Genomic DNA, 21,238 nt, shown 5'->3' with positions numbered 1-21,238 from the left:
AACTCTACGTACAAAAGACCCTCAAAGACTATTTTTTTTTTTACTTGTGATTGTCTTTCATAAGAGCTGTTTTCATGACTCCAAGTCTAAAGCAGGCAGAAGGGAGTCAAATTAAGATGGGAACAAGAGAGGGGCACCTGGCTGGCCCAGTTGGTAGAGCATCTGACTCTTGATCTCAGGGTTGTAGATTTGAGCCCCACCTTGGGCATGAAGACTAAAAAGATGGACACAAGAGGACTAGGATCAATGATCTCATGTTCTTTTGGAAATGAAAGAATTCACACACAGCACGGATAAATAATGTACTGTATCTCCTTTTCAAATCACTGGATCCCACACTAAAAACTTCATTTCAAAAGACAAAGGAAAAACAAATCACAAGTTAGCGAACATAAAAGTTTACTGAATAAATACATGCATTGTCATGTAAAATTAGTTGATCAAAAAGGACATTCTATCATAGTAATTTAAAAAAACCCTCTGTTTTCCATTTGCAGTGGGTGACGGCCAGAGTTTATACACGCTGGTCTACACTGAGCTTAATTAGGTTCTTGGAGAAGGGCTGACCTCCTGATGAAGCGTATCTGCAAAATGAATTCTCCTAGTATAGAATATAAAGTGAATACAGCTATGATCTGAAACTTGAAAACAATGCCGCCAAACTTCCATACTTTAAGGCACAGGATAGGCAACCCACATGTATAAACTAACAGAATTCAATTTCATTTAATTTTCCTCCCATTGGTTTGGCTTAATATAGAAAAGTTAATGTTCCCTTTTCCTGGATGAACCTATTACTGAACCAGTGATGAACATTTTGAGAACTCAAGTGTTCTCCATCACCAGGATCCTGGGGTCTGGCCTCGACAGTAATTCTCAACCCTCCCCACAGGGTAAAAGAGCTTCTCGTTGAATGCTCTTCTTGCCACAAAAGACAGGATCACATCGGGAAACGTTTTATGTCTTTAGAATTGTCCCTTTCCTTCTTTCTTTCCTCTTAAGCAGAATGAAGCCCGCTGCCAGAGGCCTCAGAACCTGCAGATGGTCTGTCTCCAGGCTCCCCAGTCCCTGTATCACAAGGCACGTGTCATGCTGCCAACTGGCTTTCTACCTTTCATTGTACTTATTTTGCCTCATTACTTAAATAAAGCATTCCATAAAGTAAGTATGTACCTATTGGTGAGCACATGATTGCAAAACCCAAATGTTCAGGATGTTGGTAAAAAATTACTGGTATGATGCATTTCAGTGAGTGGTTCTCTTTTTATAGATTATGCCAGAAGCCCTTCAACAGACTGAATTAAAAAAACAAATCTTTAATAAATCTAATACCATGGGCAGGCAACTAGATTTAATAAGTAGTTACCTGCCTTTATCATGCTACTAAATACCACAGTTAAATTTTTTGTGTGCATATGTTTATGTGTGCATCAATATATTAATAAACTTCCTCCTGTACATTGGACATGGTTTATAGTGAAGTTCCATTAACTAGGAAACAGTGAGATTATACTGTCTTTATGGTTACATGAAATGTGTTGTGAACTACAGACTCCATTATAAACAAACCCACGGTTCCAAGTGTAAATGAAAACAAACATGAAATCTGCTGGAAGGCAGACGTGCGCAGGAATAACAATCAGCGTCCACCACAGGCACTTTGGTATTTTGGTCACACGAGCAGTCCGTGAGTCCACGAGACGACTTATGGTACGATCTCCAGAGTCAGTCGTAAAGCTCTATTCCCCCAGCATCTGCATACGTGATACAGAATGTTCTCACGGCTGAGAAGTTGTCCGCGTCACACGCTTCTCAGACACATGCGCAGCCGACACTGATGCAGAGCCTCATCCCCCCAGAGGCCTGGGCCTCGAGGACCTAAAACATGCTGCAATAATCCAAGAAGAAAACAAGTATTCCAAAATAAAAACGGTATCACCATATCCCAGTACTGAGGTCAGTCACGGCGTAAAGTGAAGAGACTCAGGAAATGGTTATTTAAAGTCAACAGCCGCCGTGCTGGAACCCCCGGCCTCGCGCACAGGGTCCGATGGATGATGTCGCACCGACGGATGAATGAACGAGCCGTTGGTTTTTAAAACAACCTCCTACCTACTTACCAGATCTACCCCACAAACCTTATGGTGACCGTGTGAGCCTGTCTTCACAGGCTGGGAAAACACTGAAAATTAACAAAGCTCATGACCGATGGTTTCACAATAGCCTAAGTGCTAACACTGGAAATTTGTATTATATTTTAGGAAGTATAACTGTGTATCTGTGTACTACTTCATGAGTAAGTTATATCAAGCAATTAAAAATAAACTTAAGACATTTCATTTTACATAAGAAAGTTCAAATTAGTGCATCATGATTTATGAATCATGACAATGCTCTTAGTATTTTGTATTACTCAGTTACACACTTTTCCTTATAAGCACTTCAACTAACTCTCAATAATACATCTTTATATTTATGAAACTGGTAATATTTTGAATACTTCCGTCATTCATGATGGGCAGAAGAATACTAATATTTAAACTTTCAGCCTTTTTTAAAAAAAGAAACACCATAAAATTGGTCACTGAGAACTTTACCCTGCAAAGACAAAATGATTATCTGTCGTAAGAATTTAATACATTTTAGAAGAAAAAAATATATTTCCTTAATCCATTTTCTTCAGAATTCAAACCAGCATGTAGAGATTATAAAAAATAGTCTATTTACATGGCATAGTGTACCTCAGTGTGTACAAAACAAGGCAACGGTAAAGCATATACACACATCTGCTTCCTACTGGATGTAACTGACACACACCTTTACGTGACACGGTAATTAACTGCTACCTTACCACACACTATAACTGGTGAAATACTACAGAAAATTAAACATACAAAATCTAATGATAATATTGGCCAAATATGCCTAAAACGTCAACATGGTTTATAAAACTATGAAGATTTATATAACTAAATACACTGAAATTATAAAAACAGTGTTGGTACATGTGCGGGATGGTGTGCTCTGAGCACACAGTGTGAGTGGGGACACTGGGGCGGGCTCCTCGCACCCGGCATGGACTACGTCATCACGTGTGGTCTTGTGCCATCTTCTGTGAGGTCGTACCTAGGGGTGCACAGGGAGAGGGGGACAGACGTGAGGTCAGCTGGGGAGAGTGTTGTGAAGTAAACACACGGGACTCGTCTGTGGTGGGACACTCACCACTGGGTCCAACCCTTGGCTAGTTCTTCAGACGCCAGACCAACCAACACCTGTTGGTGGAACAACATTTGTTACAGTGGGTGGAGCAGCCCCTGCTCACGCCCCCAGTCCTCCCAGCCTTTCCAACCTCTTCCTGCCTCAGGACGGAACCCCCTCTCTGTTATCTTGAGGCTCTGTCAGTGTTTTGGGCCCTGATGACCCCCCATGAATGATACAGTGGATCACATCCAAGAGTCCACCCTGTATCCAGCAGTCTCAAAACTGAGTTTTTAAAAGAATCGGTGCAGGTAATTTACAGGGATATTGGCTCAAGTGCCATTCACGGCAGCACAGATGGGACGGATCACCGGTAACTGGATCCATAACTGAAAACTCCTCTTCCCCAACTCGGCCTCTTGTACATTTAATATTAAAGAATATATAATCTTATGCAAGAGTTACATGTGAGTTTAGACAAAGACTAGAATAAATTCAGAGAAATAAAGCCACTAATTTGTTAGATGAGTAATATGCCAATAATATGAATATGTAAAAACAATGAAAACTTAAAAATAATCTTCAAAAGGTACTCAGGTTTTAGACAACATGGTCTTTCATAGTCCACTATTTTATAAATAAGCATAATTACAGAGGAAGTTCACCCCTTTCCACTTATTTAAGTATGGTCTAAAAAAAAAAAATGCACTTTGGGTAAGTGTTTAATGTTTATAAAATATAGGAACTGACCAAGGATATTTTTCAAACTTACTTTGCCAAGAAGCCCTTTATCTTTGGACAGGAAGCCGCCACTGTTCTTCACTGCTACATCCAACGTTCTCCTCTGTACCTCTGGTAATGAAACACTGAAATCAAAGCTGACATGGAAAAAAGAGGACCTTCCTTAAATTTCCCCATAATTTTATTGTATTTTATTGTAACTAAAAAATGACATTTCTGCTTATGAGACAGTTCCAAATGTTACGTTGATTTTTTATTACACAGTTGAGTTCTGTTCAGTGTTTGGATCTGGCATTTCATGAAGACTCAAAAACATTTTTTTCCCATTATTTTCCAAACATACGTGGTGACTCTTGCACCCTAAATATGGGAAAGGCCCTCTTGCGTGTGGCTCCCTCACGCATGGGGAGGGCTGTTGTATTTAGTTATAAGGACGGGGGACTGTACGTTTGTAGGACACAGCAGAGGGTCCAGACCAGTTCACTCATCCAGGCCTAAAGACTACAGAACTCTAAATAAAACGCCTCGGTGAACGAACTAAGTGACACAGCCTCACGGAAGTGAACAGATCTGCAGTGCACTTTTTAATGGCTGAAGTCAGACGCCACAAACCAAAATGCCTCCAGGGCACCAAGTGGTGTCCTGGCCGGTGTCCGGCCATTGTGAGGCAGGGTCTCTGGTAAACCAGAGGACAGAGAGCCTGAGGCCCTGCAGGGACGTGGCTGGAATGCGGCCAGCCTTTCCATGGAGCTGGAGCAGCTAGAAACCCAGACTTACAGGTGGGGTCTCTGAATCCTTAAATGCTGGGGGCTAAGTGAGAACACTGTCAAAACACACCCACACCAGGATGTGGTGCACACCCGTCAGCTTATGACCTTGGTTTAGACAGAGTTGTTGGCATGAAGTTATGATAAAACGACCAGTCCCTTTAAAGATAAACGTAAACACAAGTGACAGTTACTTTGACACCATCTGACTTAATATTATTTCCCAAAATGCTGGTGGATTTTTAGCTACAGAGACTGTAATGTAAGGTACCCAGTTTGCACAGACTGAGGCTTCTTTAAATGTGGCCTGAGGCCCCCGGAGGCCCCCGAGACCCTCTCTAGAGATGAGCACATCAGACTGACAGCAGAAGCAGTAGGACCTTTATTTAGACAAACCATTAGAGAGATCTGCAAAAATGTTAAACAATAATGCCATTTATTTATATATTTTTTATTGTTTTGGAAACTAGTTTTTCAGAAGCATATTTTAAGATGTTATAGGTTTATTACTGTTCTTTAAAATAAAATGTAAAATTGAGCACTGGGTGTTGTACGTAAGTGATGAACCACTGAATTCTACTCCTGAAACCAATATTACATTGTATGTTCACTAACTAGAATTTAAATAAAAATCTGAAGAAAAAATTTTAAATTCTCAGTTTTTACTTATAACTCAGAAAAATCAATAGATACAACCCCATAAAATAAAGTTCTTTAAGGTCCTCATTCATGAGTCTCTCTTCCACAATGTTCACAATTTGGAATTACTATGTTTAGCGCTTCTAGATGAAGTTCAAAGTATTTATTTATTTATGCTGACAAGTCTGTAGGTGCTAATCTGGAGTTTTTCACTGATACTTCCCAACAGTGCTGGTTTGAATGTGTTAGTCATTCAAGAGTATTGATCGAGCCTTCCTTATTTGAGGATTCAATAGTCTGCCCCCCTTCCCCCCGCCCCACTGGAGTAAACACCATACCTCTGGTCAAACACGGGGTTCAGTGTTTTCTTTGACACGTGTGTTTTTCTCCTTCCTGATCTCCTCTTGTCTGGTAACAAATACATGCGGACATAGGGGTCAGAGCCATCTTCAGAGAAGGCAATGAGATTTCTTATGACACAAACCAGAGAACACTAGATATTAGAATCTAGGAAAATGACAGCGTCATGTTCAAATTCACTGTTCTAATTTCCCATTTATCTAAACCACTGAGAAGCACAAAGGAGCAAAGTGTGCTTCTGTCTTTGCCCTGTGCTCACTTGTTGGCGGAGGCGACTTCTGCCTCCATTTCTTGAGCCCAGTATTTGGGGGACATTCTGATACCTTGCTCTGCTTTGAAAATGGAAACTGCTGGTTTATCTTTCCACAGTACTTTACTGTCTGTCTTCTCCCAGTGAGGAGTATGGTCGGCCTTACAGCCAAGGGAAGCAGCCTTCCGGGAGGCCCCAGCGAGGCCACACACCCTCCTCCGTGCCGGCTCAGGCTGCTCACTCCACTCTCTGTCCTTCACTCTCCCGAACCTTTCACCTCCTTTGTGCAGCCCACGCTGCACTTCTCCTAGGACAACTGGTCTGAGCCAAACACAGTCGAGCATTTAATTACATGCAACCACTTCAAATTATGCACTTATTGATCAACCTGAAAATCTACTTAGGGGATTATCTGGTGAGAGTCCTCTATGACAGTAATTACCTCACAGCAAGAATACATAAGGTGCTCAATAAACAGGTACAAAACTGAACCCTACATTTATATAGTATTTCTAAATGTCACTAATTCTAACTTCCTATGTTTCTAACAGTCTTTTATAAGATCCAAATATTTATGTCATGCATTTTATATAACTTCTACCTAAATGGGAAATAATTAGTTGGCTGCATACTATCATCACTAATCTAATACAAATTAAAGCAACACTGTCATCTCATGTTACACTTACTAAATTAGTACACTGCACAATAAACTGTTCTCGATTGGGGGGGTAGGGTGGGAAAGGCACACCTGTACCCTTGGGTGCCAATGTCAACTGGTATGCTCCAGAAATAGCTTGAAAGACTATTGGCAATACCTATCATGACCCCATAAACTTTTCTGGATCCTTTGAATTGATACAAACTTACTCCTGGAAATTTAATCCCAAAGAGACACTTCAAGAAAAAAGAAAGATATGTTCGTTACTATGTTACACGTGGGCAATCTAAACATCCAGGATGGCAGCTGAAGAGTGTATTACAAAGCAACCAAAATGGTTATGAATAGAAGATACTTATGAAACAATGTCGAGAACAAAGCAAGAATACACCACTGAATACTAGGATTACAGTACAACCTCATGACTTTGTTCTTTAAAGATGAAATAAATTCGTCTATTTGGTGAGGCTAGAATTCAGTATTTTGTTCCCCATGTAATGGCTACCCTGGGGCCCCAGGGTGCCCAGCTCACCTGCAGGAGTGTACCACCACCACGAGCTTGTTTCTCTGTGAGCTGTGCCGGATGGTCAGCTGGATCTGCCCCAGGGGCGACTGCCCCAGGGTTGTCCCACTGGGGAAGCAAAGCAGAAAATTACGGCTCTCCTCAGAACTGAAGGCCTGTGCGTCACTGGCACAAGAAGGAACCAAATTACCCATGGACTTGAACAAAATTTGAACTTCGGACTCTTAATCAACCAGCTGAACCCACATTTCAAATGAGGCTCCAACATAAGTTAGTCATTCAGAACTGATGAGACTCGGAGGTCTCCTAATTACAAACATCAATTCCGTCACTACCCAAACCTACGTATGCTTTCTCAAAGCCCCACACGTTGCTTGCTCTGATTTTTACTGGCAGCCTCTCTGACAAAACACTAGCCCTCGCTCGCTCTCTCTCGGGGTTGAAGCACAGACTCCCAAGGCCACCAACGGCTTCCCCAGCGCAACGTCCCCCAAGATCATCCCAGCTACTCCCCAGATTTGGCTCCTGATAAAAAGTACTTTCGTATTTAAAATTGCAGGAAGGGACTGGCTTCTTTTTTCCAAAATAGTGGACGTGAGAAGGTACGGAGGAAAAAAGCGTGCTGAGTGTGGGTCACAGACCTGCATGCTTCCTCTACCCCCAGGAGCACTCATTTCATCTCTGCCTCCACTTCCGATTCCTCAACACACCTCTGAGAACAACAGACAGGAAGAATGGCTTCAAAGGGCAAGTTTACTCCTTCCGCTGGGAGGAAAAGGCTAACATCTGAAGCTTGTGGTAACTGTAAGCTGTTTTCCTCCTTCTCTCAAGAACCCTGGGGCACATCTTGAATCTGAACACTAGACAACAACGGCCAGTGGTCGTAACGCTGAGCACACAGGACCTGTTCTTAGAGCCCAGACACAATCGCTGTGCTGAGAGCACACATCAGATCTAGATCCTGCCTTCCTGGTCTGAGGACAGCCACACCACGGCTTCAGACCCTTTCCTATTCATGGAACCTGTTACCCCACTGCTTCCTGATCCTCAAATGAGCCAAATATTGGGTCCTAGAAAACGGCAGGTTTATTTTCAAAGTCAAAGACTCAGTGAGCAAAAGGCCAAAGCCACGTGAAGTTCTTTTAGCTAACTTAAGATGATGTTCCCTCCCTACAGCATGAAGGGTGTGTGCTCTGGTTTGACAAGAACAAAGGGGATGGGACGTCTAGTTACTTCTCTAGCTGCCGCAGTCTCTGCCGAAGCTCCTGGGTGGCGATGGGCAGTGATACGTCTGAGGCTATGCTTGGGGTGGGCTCCTTGACGGAGACATGGCTGGGCGAGCAGGTGGCACTGGCCTGAAGGCTGGAGGAGCTTCTGCCCAGGTCTCGTGGCCCCTGGGGGCTGGCCTCCACAGGCTGGGCTCTCTCTTCCACGCCAGGCTTATCGCCACTCCCAATGACTGGCGTGCACGGGGCTGTGTTGCTGTCACTGGAGCCTGGAGATGCAGACATCTGAGATCTCACCGATATTTTCCTCCCCTCCTTAGAAATAGAGGGTCGCTTTACTTGAGCTGAGTGTTGGTGGTCTGGAGACCTTTCTTGCTTTTCGAGTTGGAGTACCTAGGGGTGGAAATAAACATGAAGTTAAGATCAGGGACGCTAGAACAGCCTGCTACCCGAATGGCTTCAGATTTATTCATTTGCAAATGCTTCTTTAAAAGTCGGCACAAAACATTATAAACAGTCTAGTGTATGTCCAGCTACTCTATTATTAAAATAACGCCATATTACAGTCAGTTTAGAAAAAGCAAAGTCTAATGAATCAAAGTATCACTTCCACGATGTGAACGTCACATCTGTGTGCTCTCTTCAGCCTCCTCCATTTGCACGCATTCCTGCACAGTTGTGGGGTGCAGTCACTGCTGGGTGAGCCTGAGCCGAGTGCCCCTGAGCACGGATGAGAGGCGAGGACACCCTCTCCGGGGGGCCACCACACAGAGCAGCCTCCATGCGGGAGCAGGCCTCGCGCTCCCTGGCCTGTGTGAGCACGCGGACCCTTTGCTTTGCTGGCTTTCATCTGTAGTGTCCGGGTGTGCAATACTCCACTGAGCAGAGCCTGCACTCACAAACCCTGCACCCTGGGGTTCCTGTATCAGTGTCACCTTTTCCCGCTTTTATAAAATAAAGCTGCAGAAAACATCTTCATGTTCGTGGTCTGCATTGTGTCTTCCTCCTGAAAGTCAGATTTGCAGAGAAAGGGTTCTTGGTTCAAGGGGCCCTATCGCTTATGGCCTGGAGACACTGCAGGCCTTTCTGGAGAAACTGTGCCGATCCCCAGAATTGGGACCAAGTGCAAAGAGACCATGTACACTGCACCCTCCACTAAGTCTGCTTTAATTTTTTAAAAAGTGGGTTCTTTTTAATTTGCATTTTAAAAGTCAGTGAGTTTTAGCATTTTTCATGTTTGCCAACTTTATTTTGAACATTCCTTAGACACTCACAAGAATCATTGTCTATTTTAGACAAAAAAATTTTTGTTTCTAATTTCTACCACCTTGTAGAATTTTATTAAATTTTCTCTCCTGAATGACCTTTGAAAATTTAATTTGGCCTGCTCAAGCAATCTGGAAATACCAGCTTGGGCAGAGGTCTGGGTCCAGGCCTCAATCAGCTCTCCCTTAGGCACCTGGAAACCGTCAGCAGTGGTTTCCTCGCTCCCCAGGTGAGTGCCCCGTGCCCTCCGCCACACGCTGGGGCAGGGCCCGCGAGCGTTGGCAGTGCTGCCTGTCTCCCTGTCCACTCCTGCACGTGCAGCAGACCCTGCTGAGCACAGTACCCTGAGGGCGATCTTCATCTTCAGAGTGCTGTTGGGACCTGAATTACTGAGCTGGAATCGCTGGTTCATGGTCATGTCATCGCTGGTGAGCAGCTGACTGAGAGGGATCTTCAGATGCCCCAGGGAACACTGATGCTGTTCATCTTTGACCTGAGGGACACATGACAGAACACACTTAGCTCTGAAGGTAAAGACAGAAAGCAGGGGCACCTGGGTGGCTCAGTCATTAAGCGTCTGCCTTCGGCTCAGGTCATGATCCCAGGGTCCTGGGATCGAGCCCCACGTCAGGCTCCTGGCTCAGCGGGGAGCCTGCTTCTCCCTCTCCCTCTGTCTCTCCCCCCGCTCATGCCCCCCCCCCCCGTGTCTCAAATGAATAAATAAAATCTTCAAAAAAAAAAGACAGAAAGCATTTAAATGTCCAAAATCCAGTCTTTAAAAAAAAGCACTTCCGCCATCTCTGGGTAGGGTTCTCATAAATGACTGACACAATGGACACCCTCAGAACTGTGATGAGTGAGGTTACGGTGTGTTCAAGCCCCATGTGCCTGTTAATTCCTCACCACACAGTTATAATGAGCACAAAAGGAACACTGTGTTTTAGGAATCCATTAGAACCCTGAGTTGAGAGGCAGCAGTCTACACAGATCTGAAGATTAGGAAGACACATCTTAAATTCTGTGAAAATGGTGACAATACACATTCATGGTGATGCGTCTATCAAGTTTCTACTGGTGATACTCGTTTATGGAGAAAAACATTTCTAAGTGCCTTTTATCTTTTAAAAAGATTTCATTTATTTATTTGACAGAGAGCACAAGCAGGGGGGAGCAGCTGAGGGAGAGGGAGAAGCAGGCTCTCTGCTGAGCAAGGAGCCAGCTGTGGGGCTTCATCCCAGGACCCTGAGATCATGACCTGAGCTGAAGGCAAGACACTTAACCAACTGAGCCACCCAGGAGTCCCTTAAATAAATAAAATCTTAAAAAAATAATAAAATTGAAGATCTTTTAATTATTTGAAAAACAGTACGATTTATGAAGAAAAAATTAGCTAGAGAAATACAAAATACAACAATTAGCTAAACATATATATTCCGTATAAAACAGAATGTAGAAATATAAAACAGCAAACACAGGATAATGGACCAGGCTGGGCATGACCGACAGTCAAGGAGCTAACCCTAACCCCACTGCAGGACATGCCCTCTCAGACCTCACGATCTCAAGAGGCTGGGGAACGAAGTCAGAGTTGTACAAGCCAAACAGAAAATGAAAGCCCTTAAAATTCTCAAAGACTGAATGCTGGGAAATAGGACATAACCAAAAAAAGGGGGGGGGGGGGAATTAGGATTGTTTAGACTGGTATGTTTAGTATGCCGGCAACGGGAATGAGCACACAAGCTGTGAGATCCACTTGGCGCTTTCCTTGAAGCTAAGCTAATGTGACAGGAGGGCAGAATATATGACCACTGAGAGTAACAGGCGTACATTCAGGAAGCTCGGATTCCTCCCAAGTATATAATTTATATATATTATATATGTTCAAACACGCAGAGGACTTCTACTTCTGGCCACGATGAGTAGTAGCCAGACCTAAATTTATCACCCATGTTAGCTTAAGAACCAGACAAAACGTTTGGGATGATGGGTTCTAGGCTGGACAACGTGAGACACTGGACACAGGAGTGCCCTGAGAGCATGGAAACCAAGTGAGATGAGCCTGACAACTATTTCCTGCCTAGATGGTGTCCAGGCCATGGTTCTGGCATGAGGACCCCAGAGAGATGTGAGTGGTTGCCCTGAGTGAAGAAGGGTGAAGAAATCAGGGAGCAGGAGGTTCCAGAGAGAGCTGGAGGCCTCTGAAGACCCCTCATCTTCAGCCAATCAGCACACAAGGGAGCAAACTACCTGAGGCCAGGAAAGATGCCCCAGGAGGAGCAGGGGACAATTCCCAGAGCACAAAGGGCTGCAGACAGTATCCATTCCAAACAGGGATGAGAAATCTCATAACATTAGGGCTCAGATTAGCAAGGCCACAGGATCCCAAGATTAAAGGCTGTCAGGCCTGCCTAACAAAACTTAAATCAAACCTTGAAAGGCTCAGTGTCCAAGTTACTTACTTGCAAATGAGAACAAAGCTCCAAAATATTTGAAGGAATACAAAAACCCAGCACTCAATAATGTAAAATTCACAATGAAAAATGACCAGGCAACCAAAGCAGCAGGAATATATGACCCAAAATGAGGGAAAGTAATTTGTAGAAGTAGATCCAGCAATTATACAGATGACAGAATGAGTAACAAGGCACCAAAGACTCTCACACACTAAACACGAGAAGGTACAGGAAAGACACGGAAGAGAAAAAGATCCAAATGTTTACTTCTAAGATGAAAAATATGTCTGAGATGAAAAACACACAGGATGGGATTGACAACAGAAGAGACACTTGAGGCAGGGAAAAATCTGAGGAAGTACTGGCCAAAAATTTTCTAAACTTTAACAACAGCAGACTTTTCATCAGAAACAATGCAAGACAGTCCTTTAAGAAAATAAAACTGATAAACCTTTTGCCACACTGATCAGGGGAAATAGAGGGAACAGGAAAATTACCAATATCAGGAACAAGAAAGGGGACATCTTCCTGGGACATTAAAGGGATATTCTGAATAATGTTGTGCCAAGAAATTCAACAATTTAGATGAAATGGATGAATTCCTTGAAAGGCATAAATAAAAAAAATCATCAAGAAAAAATAGATAACCTAGACAGATCTATATTATTGGAAATTATTTTGTATTTAAATGCCTTCTTATAAAACTACAGGCCAGGATGGCTTCACTGGTGGAATTCTCCAAGCACGTGAGGAAAAAACCCAATTCTACACAAACTCTTCTAGAAAAATACCCAGGAGAGAACACTGACCAAATTGTTCTATGAGGACAGCATTACCCTGATACAAAAACTAGCATTATAGGAAAACAAATTTATAGATAGTATCCTTCATGACTAAGATACAAAAATTCATCACAAAATTTCAGCAAGTTAAATTGAATACATAAAAAGGATACCTCATCATGACCAAGTGGAGTTTATCCCCAAATAAAGGTTTGCAAGGTTTAACATTTGAAAATCAACAATATATTTTACCGTATTTACAAACATAAAAAAAAAAAAAGCTGTATGATCATCTCAATAGCTTTAGAAAAGCTTTTGAGAAAATTCAACATACATTCATGAAAAAAACACTGAGCAAACTAGTTAGTAGCTGGAGTAGAAGAAAACTTCTGAAAACAACAGACTTAATGGTGAAATCCTGAGGCTCTCCCCTTAAGATTGGGAAGGAGGCGAAGATGTCTACTCACTCCAGAGGTGGGAGGGCCACGGCAGGGTAACAAGGCAAGAAAAGGAAGTGAAAGGTACCCAGACTGGAAACACAGAAGTAGAAGTGACATCATTAGCAGAAAACGTGACTGCCATATAGAAGGCAATCCTAAAGTATCCATAAAAAGCTGAGAATAACCAAGTACAATATCAATATACAAAAGTCAGCTGCATTTCTAGATACTAGAAACAAGCATCAAAAGTTGAAAATTGAAAAAAAATTACATGTCAAAAGGCATGAAATACTTAGGGGTAAGTCTGACAAAGATTTATCGATTATGATGATGAGTCCCATAAATTATACTCTTTACATCTGTGCAGTGACTTGTATGTTGGTTATATTTCTACAATTCTATTAAAAAATGCAAATAAAATACCTCAACTTCAAGGTCCTGGCGCTTGGGATTGTGAATGAAGAAGGTGAAGTTTTCCTCCCACACAGGTTCATTGGTTTTGTATCGAATCTGAAAGAAATGACCAAATATCAGCTCTGTGATATTTTATGTGGAAAAGAGCTACCAAGACTTTGTTTATTCATTTACTGTGTTTGGAAGCTTAGGATGACTTTAATTAAATTCCAAGACATTTATTTACTGAGCATGTGCTATTATATATTAATTGTGAAAGTGTTCAAAGATGGAGATGGTCCAAAGTGGGTCAGGGAAATTAACTGTTAGGAAATTCCAACTGTATGCCCACCCCAATGACAAGACCTCATCTGCTCTGTCTGCCCTCTGTTCTACCTCTTCCTCTACATAATGCTGGTAAGTCACGAAGCTCCCTAAACTGTGAACATTTAAAAGTGAGCAATGGCCTATAACTTTAAATAATTCCTGAAATGCTTTTCTTATATTAAGAAAGCGGAAGACGTTACAGCAACAGTAATGCCTCTCAATTCTTGAATAGAATTGTGTTTATTGAATTTCAAGGACTGTTGGTTATCTTTCAAACAACATATTTACAGAGCTTTCAAAGGAAACTTAGAAATTTATCCCATGTCATTTATCCATGAAATCAAGCAAAAAGCATATTATATTTTTTAGTGTTATTTTTAAAAATGAACAATATATTTGTTAACCCAATAAAGAAGTATGGCTATCTATGAGTTGCCTGATTTGAGAAAACAAGAGAAAGATATGGAAATCAATGATCTCAAACCTATAACATCAGCCAGCTGACTGTTCGCATCTAAAACCGGCGACAGTGACATCACAGGAAACTAGTGAGAATCTTACCTTGCTCTCCTGGGCCTTGTGTCCAACTGACATCTGGACAAGAGGGTTTGGATTGCTGTTTATTTTCTTCCCTGACTATCCAAAAACAAAACCAGACAAAATAAGTAAGCATACACATCTTGAAATGGGGCTTACTAAAAAGGAGATTATTGGCTCATATTAATAATAATTTTTATTTATTTCTGATACTTCAGTTACAGGGAATATCTGGGAAGAATTTAATCGGAAAATAATTGCTGAGCATATCCGAAAGCAAAATTGTTATCTACCATGAGATAAATTAAGAAAATTCCCGTTTGTATATGACTTTTAAATGCTAAGGTCTTTTATTTTTAAAGCAAGTTACTTTGGAAAAATGAAATCTTCCAAAAATCTTTAATGCTAATTCCAGCTCTCAAAATTTATCTTACTCGCATAAGAAGATAAGTGCAGCGAATGGAAACAGAAAAGCATGAGGAAGGGCAAACGGAGAAATGTACAATTCAGAACAGTCCGCTGGTTGAAATAATAAAAATACTACAAAGTATGAGAGATGTCTTCATGTTTTTAACTTAGTACATTCTGTGCAAACATGTAGCTATCAGATATCAAATCTTGCTTACCAGCTCCTAAGTAATTCTGACTGGAAGAATAAACATCAATCTAGAATTGCATTAAATTAAGTACATATAAATATGAGAAAAATTCAGGAATAAGAAAAAAATGGTAAGAAGCATACTTTAGCAGACAGGTGATAGAACATCATAAAACACAACATATATGGGACATGAGGTTTATTTATAACTTAGCCCCACAAGAAGATGCAGTTAAATATCTGTTAGTGGGAATTTATTAGGTCACAAAAGTATTTTTTAGTTAAACAATTTCAGAGTCAATCCTCAACACTGCAGCAATGACAGAAGTAGGCATCAAATTCATATGATTATCAGAATAAAATATTACTGGCCCAAACATACTGTGGTAATTTATTTTCTGGTTCATCTTTTTGATGAGAATAAATTCTGCAAAATGAAATAAATATTGTTAAAAAAAATACCCAAGGCTATAGACTACTATGGCAGAGAATACTAACTTTTCCCCTAAATCCTTCCTTTAATAATGGAAGCCCGGAGTTCCACCTGAGCACAAGTCCTCTGTACATGAAAATTCTGTTTCTGAACTTCCCTTGCAGTTGGGTGTGGCCAGGTAACAGTCTGGCCTTCAAGGAGGGGCATCCTCCCTTTGCGATGATGCTACTTTGGCTGGAGGAACTGAACGGCAGAGCTGAATGGCAGCACTATGGGCCAGGATTCTATTACATTCCAGGGAAGTAAAACTGTCTTAGGCTACAGTGGCTTCTGATACAGCAACTGCATTGATACAAAAACTGCTTCTTGGCTAATGTAAGTTACTTCATCTCTGAAAAAGTAGCCATCCGTTCCTAGAGTTACTGTACCTTATCAATTCTGAGACACACTTTTTTTTTTTTTTTTAACTTTCTAACATCCCTTGAAAACAGAATGAAACTTACAGTTGGTAACTTTATGTACCTGTTTTTATGCAGGTCCCAATTGTGAGATAGTTGTTCTTGCTTTAACTGATTTATTTTGCTTCCATTTTCCTTTTGTTGTGTGTGACATAATAAAAATCTGTATTTATCCTAAGCCTAAAAATTCTTCCAATAAACATAAACACTATCAAGCCTTAATAGGAACTTTTCTTTCTTGTGGTACATAAAATAATGGTGTATTTTTAAATGATGTTTTAGATTTCATGAAATAAGGTAAAATCACTAAGTCTTCTACCATGATGCAATATTCAAAATGCATGAGCACAAGTCAGATATATAAATAAAATGAAAATATGAGTTTTTATTTTTTTAAACATTTTATTTTAAGTAGTCTCCATGCCCAACGTGGGGCTTGAACTCACAACCCTGTGATTAAGAGTCACATGCTCTACTGACTGAGCCAGCCAGGCACCCCAGAAATACGAGTTTTTAAGTTAGACTGTCTCGAATTAAATTTCAGCTGTTTGCAAATGATTATTGAGACCTACATATTTCATCTATTTGCACCTTGGTTTTCATGTCTAAAAAATGGACACAATAGCAAAAAAGCCAGGTTTAAATGGAATGATGTCATAACAACTAATAGCTACACTGAGCTCTTTTACATGCATGATCTTATTTACGGATACCCCAAAAAAGACCGTATCACTTCCAGTCTGTAAGTAACCGAGGGCTGAACATCTTGCTGTAGCACACACGGATGAGTAGGCCAGACTGCAGTCCAAACCCAATCTGCCTTCATGCCAACCATAATGTCTTGCTGGTTAATGACCCTCAGATATCAAAGAAATGGTGAGGAGAGACTGCTGATCTAATTCCTTCCAGTGTTCTGGGAGCAGTTATTTCAACTGCCGTGCTAACTAGTACTGCAAAGGAGTAAATCACTGGTAGGCCACACTTCATCTCAGGGTAGGTAAGGGCTTAATAAGTATTAGGTCAGAAAGCAGACGCTGTTTGTCTTCCTCACTTTTAAAATTGAACTTATTTTCCTATATGAAGCTGATAAAGAACCATTCCTGATCCCTTTGGATAGAATTTTCTTAACACAATTAACATTTAATCCACCCCTCCCCAAATATTTAAGCCTAAAATGTTCAAAGAAATCAGAGAAAAAATAAAAAAACACTGTAAGTCATGGAAAAGTTAACAATTTAGCCAGAAAATACATGTTCATGTTGTTTTAGGGAGTGGAGCTTAGTTTTCAATATACCTCATTTAATGAAATTTAAAGCTTCTCGAAAGATCTGTCACCCAAACCCAGCAGCACCAAAAGCCATGAGGTCACCGACTAAGAAACAGCCCTAACTCAGCATATTGGAAGAGGTGATTTCTAAATGGATAGTCACAGTGCACAAGGAAGAAATGTCTGGAAATCATAATCTAGAAACTGGTTAAGTTTTTAAATAAACCTTCTATTTCACCATTTTCACAAATTCAAATCCAATTAAAATGCAGATGATTTAAAACCATCTTAGATACTGCTGCCTAAGGCCAATAGGACAGAAGTCTAATTTATCACATTGGTACTTTATAAAATTTATCTTCAAACTTGACAAATTCTTCTAACTACTAATTCTTGGGTAACAAAAAGGATTCCTCTAACCAGACAACTGATTACTACATTAGTAGGGAGGCAATTTGTCAATAGACCCACGAAAATTAAAAAGCATCATCTCTTTCAATATGTTTCAATTAACTTTTCAAAGGGAAGCTATTAGTTTACCTTTAAAGCTTTCTGAACTGCAGACTTCTTCAAGACATCAGGGTTAAATTCTAATGGGTTACTCTTTCAAGTCAGAAGAAAATGAATATACCAAGGGTTAATAAAACATGCAATGAGGAGTTTATGTAAGGTTAATGACACGAAAATTTATGAGAACGAAAAAATCTTTAAATGAAAATCACCAACAAGAATGACACAAAAAACCAGTAGAACTCATTTTTAGCACATAAAATTCTCTATGCCCAAGATTTTATCTTAGAATAAGCCTTTATAAATATCAAAACACATTTCCTCTAGGATTACTACGATCCTTTAGGATTACTGTTCTTTTTATACTCCCAGCCCTCTTGTCTTTGAGATATGAAAAACCCAGGAGTGACACTTTAAGAAAGGGTTCTATTTACTATCCTTTACTTGAATAAACCCCTAAAATATCAACCATATATACAATACAGGCTTTACCTAAACTACAAACGAATGGGCTCTATATGCCCAAATTGCTCTCAAGTCAGCTCATACCCTAGCCTAGCAGATGCTATTTTACTTCCTTCTGAAATTTACCTTCTTTGTGCAAGACCACAGCAGGGGTGGGCCTTCTCTACTTCACTCCCATTCTCTTCCAAGCATCAAATGCAGAAGCTGATCACATCATTTCAAAAGTCTGTCCTGGCTTTAAAGTTCTATTATTATGGGTTTTATGTTCTACTTTTATTGACTTTTAAAAAAATTCATTACTTTCTTGCCTTCAAGAGGGCAAGACTGAGTTGTTTCACAAGCTTCTTCCAGGACTAACATTTAAGATTAAAGATTTTATCATGTTAGTTGTAATTACCTTCATATGACAAACTGCTTTTATTATGTTTTCATTAAACAGCAGATTTCATAACGAAGAAAGATGGACAACTAGCTTCCCTGCCTCCTGTGGCCATGGCAGGCTGCTCCAGATGAGAAGATAAAAACATTTGGCCAAAAGGAATTAATGTGACATAAAGGCCAGATCACTGAGGTGGCCTGCGGAGCTTCAAAAATACGGCACCCACCAGACTGGACTCTAGCAGGAGCCTGGACAGGTGAGGCTGGGACCACTGCGCTGAGGTGTGAGGACTGACAATCTTCAGGTGTCATAAGAACCTTTTCTGAAGCTCACTTTGGATAGATGTAATCTAGGCTAAGTGCACATATTATTCTGACATGCATCAGTGAAAGCAACACGAGAGAGGCCGTGGTGCAGGTCAGGGTGCTAGAGGAGCACTGTGAGATCGTGGGAAGCTGCACAGGCTTGAAGGAGAGACAGGCCAGATCACACTGGTGCACTCATACAAGCCCACTGTGAGCCCTGGATGTTACTGCACCTCCCACCCTTGGGCTGTTTCCCATAAGTGGAAGCAGTAACAGCTACCTGTATTTTTTAAAGACTTTTGTTTTTAAGTAGTCTCTACACCCAGTGTGGGACTTTAACTCACAACCCCGAGATTAAGACTTGCATGTGCTCCCAACTAAGTCAGCTGGGTGCCCCCGCTTTGTTTTTAAAGATTTTAAAGTAATGCCACCTGTACTTTTAAAAAGTGAGATGGCACCTAGCATCATCAAACCCAATGGTCTTCACATTATATAGCTAGCATTTTTATGTATAAAGTAGGCGACAGTGTGAACACTCATCTTAGATAAACTCCATGGACAGCTCTGTGAACTTACAAACTTGAAGTGATAATGAATTCACTTTAAACTAGGATGGAGTAGACAGCGGAGTTCAAATTCCAGCTCTGCTACTGACCAGCTGTGATCTGGGGTCTCCAACCTCAGTCCCTCACAGTCTATGTGTTGTCTTAGTTTCCTTATTTGAAAGGTGATCATGAGGGTCTGAGACTAAATGAGGCATACAGCTAGAGACCGTGGAAGGTGCTCAGCAAATGTAGGCTATTGTGTAAATCTCAGGTTGTAAAGCTGCTTAGCCACTGGGAGCCAGAGAACACCCTGAGCGTTCCAGTTTCAAATTCAGCCCAAAATTTGATCAAAAGAAGGAGGGCAAAGTGCTGACAGTCTACATTGTCAAGGGGCTGTTTCCAGTACGGGAGAAAGTCCCGTAGTGCTAAGCGTTTACAGATGGCCTCCCTGGTGGTAATGCACACATAGGGTTGGAGTAGGTAGAAGCTAAGAGTCCATTGTGCCTGGCCTTTATTAGAAATACCAACGGTCTCAGGCCTTTGGGGGAAAACAGAAAGCAATGATTTAACTTCACACTGAAAACCAATGGGTTAAAAAAGAAAAAAGGTAATCAAATCCGTTCAAATTTATTTTATAAAACATTTTAGTGATGCCTATATTTGAATCATTGAGCAGTACTAGTATATGATTTTGATAATGCGGGAGGAAAGGTAGTTTTGATAACCTAGCAATGTCTTAGCTAAATATTATAAAGCAATTAAAAAATCCTGACACAAGGTCAGAAATATTTCCTTTAAAAAAAGCAGTTACAGAATGAGAAAAGGTAACTTAGGGAAGCTACCGCAGACCAACAGAGTTTGCGCGGCAGAGGCATTCTGCTGTCTACAGACACGGCGTACGGTACAACTTGCCGCTAAGAAACACCCGAAACAGAAAGGCATTGTATGAAAAAGTGACGGAGAACGGTTGCAATAGGCAGCAGTGACCTCATTCTGACTTTTAAAATGTCTTTAAGAGGAACAAGCAAAGAGTGAGGAGACCGTGGTTACCATCTCCTACCTACGTGACTCTCAACAGCTCACCAAACCCTTCAGGGTCTTGATTTCCCTCAGCTATAAAATGGGACAAAATACCTATTCTTCAAGTTTTGCCCCCCTTCTTTTTTAGATAAGAATAAACTGAAAATGCACATGGAAATAGAAATGAAAACTCTTCAAAAATGCAAAGCACTACCACTATTAGATTCAAAGGCCAAAGAACTTTAAGGATCTCAGTAGTTACTGATTAAATCAGTCTAGAAATAGTAACTTTCTAGACTAATGACTAAGCCACTGATGACCTTCTCTGACCTCAAAGCAAGTAAAAATCACTACCTGCTAAAAGCATCAAGAACAGTACCAGGAATCAAGGCCCCAGAGCAAGACCCCAGGAAACAGACATAATGAGATCAGAATCAGCTTCCCAAATAAGGGTTAGAAATGCTCAATTATCCGCTCCTGGAAATTCTTTCAAGTTCCTTAAGAGAAGCTGAGTCATAAACTCAATATATTTTTTTCTCCCTTAGGAGCACTGGTTAAAAAGTGAGGGAGAAGGTAAGTTTCCAGGGTAACAGGTGGACTTCTGTCTTCACTGACCATCCCTTCGGGCACAGTTGGCACCTTTCAGGAAAACCACATTCTGACACTTCTGTGTTTCGTCAGGAGGAAAAGTAGAT

The 21,238-nt window shown here is 41.0% G+C and overlaps 1 protein-coding gene and 1 non-coding gene across 5 annotated transcripts in view; both read right to left on the bottom strand.

The window, feature by feature from the left end:
* Positions 1-382: 382 nt before the first annotated feature.
* ESYT2 (extended synaptotagmin 2) overlaps positions 383-21,238 on the bottom strand; it is an 82,110-nt gene continuing 61,254 nt past the window's right edge. For 3 of the 4 annotated variants that reach the window (XM_035029755.1, XM_035029757.1, XM_035029758.1), the window contains 9 exons: positions 14,588-14,662; positions 13,730-13,816; positions 9,975-10,124; positions 8,373-8,758; positions 7,149-7,247; positions 5,684-5,815; positions 3,971-4,076; positions 3,223-3,272; positions 383-3,126 (listed from right to left, as the gene is read on the bottom strand). In XM_035029755.1, coding sequence (XP_034885646.1) covers positions 3,081-3,126; positions 3,223-3,272; positions 3,971-4,076; positions 5,684-5,815; positions 7,149-7,247; positions 8,373-8,758; positions 9,975-10,124; positions 13,730-13,816; positions 14,588-14,662 — 1,131 coding nt within the window. In that variant the 3' untranslated portion in view covers positions 383-3,080. Of the gene's footprint in view, positions 3,127-3,222; positions 3,273-3,970; positions 4,077-5,683; positions 5,816-7,148; positions 7,248-8,372; positions 8,759-9,974; positions 10,125-13,729; positions 13,817-14,587; positions 14,663-17,859; positions 17,923-21,238 lie in introns of all 4 variants that reach the window. The other variant, XM_035029756.1, reaches the window with a different exon arrangement.
* Positions 16,474-16,546, bottom strand: TRNAK-CUU. The gene has a single exon. It is a non-coding gene; the product is annotated as a tRNA-Lys (tRNA).

Source organism: Mirounga leonina, unplaced genomic scaffold (genome assembly GCF_011800145.1).
Source record: "Mirounga leonina isolate KUSES-001 unplaced genomic scaffold, KU_Mleo_1.0 Mir_288, whole genome shotgun sequence".
Taxonomy (NCBI): Eukaryota; Metazoa; Chordata; class Mammalia; order Carnivora; family Phocidae; genus Mirounga; species Mirounga leonina.
This window is presented reverse-complemented; position numbering and strand designations above follow the sequence as displayed.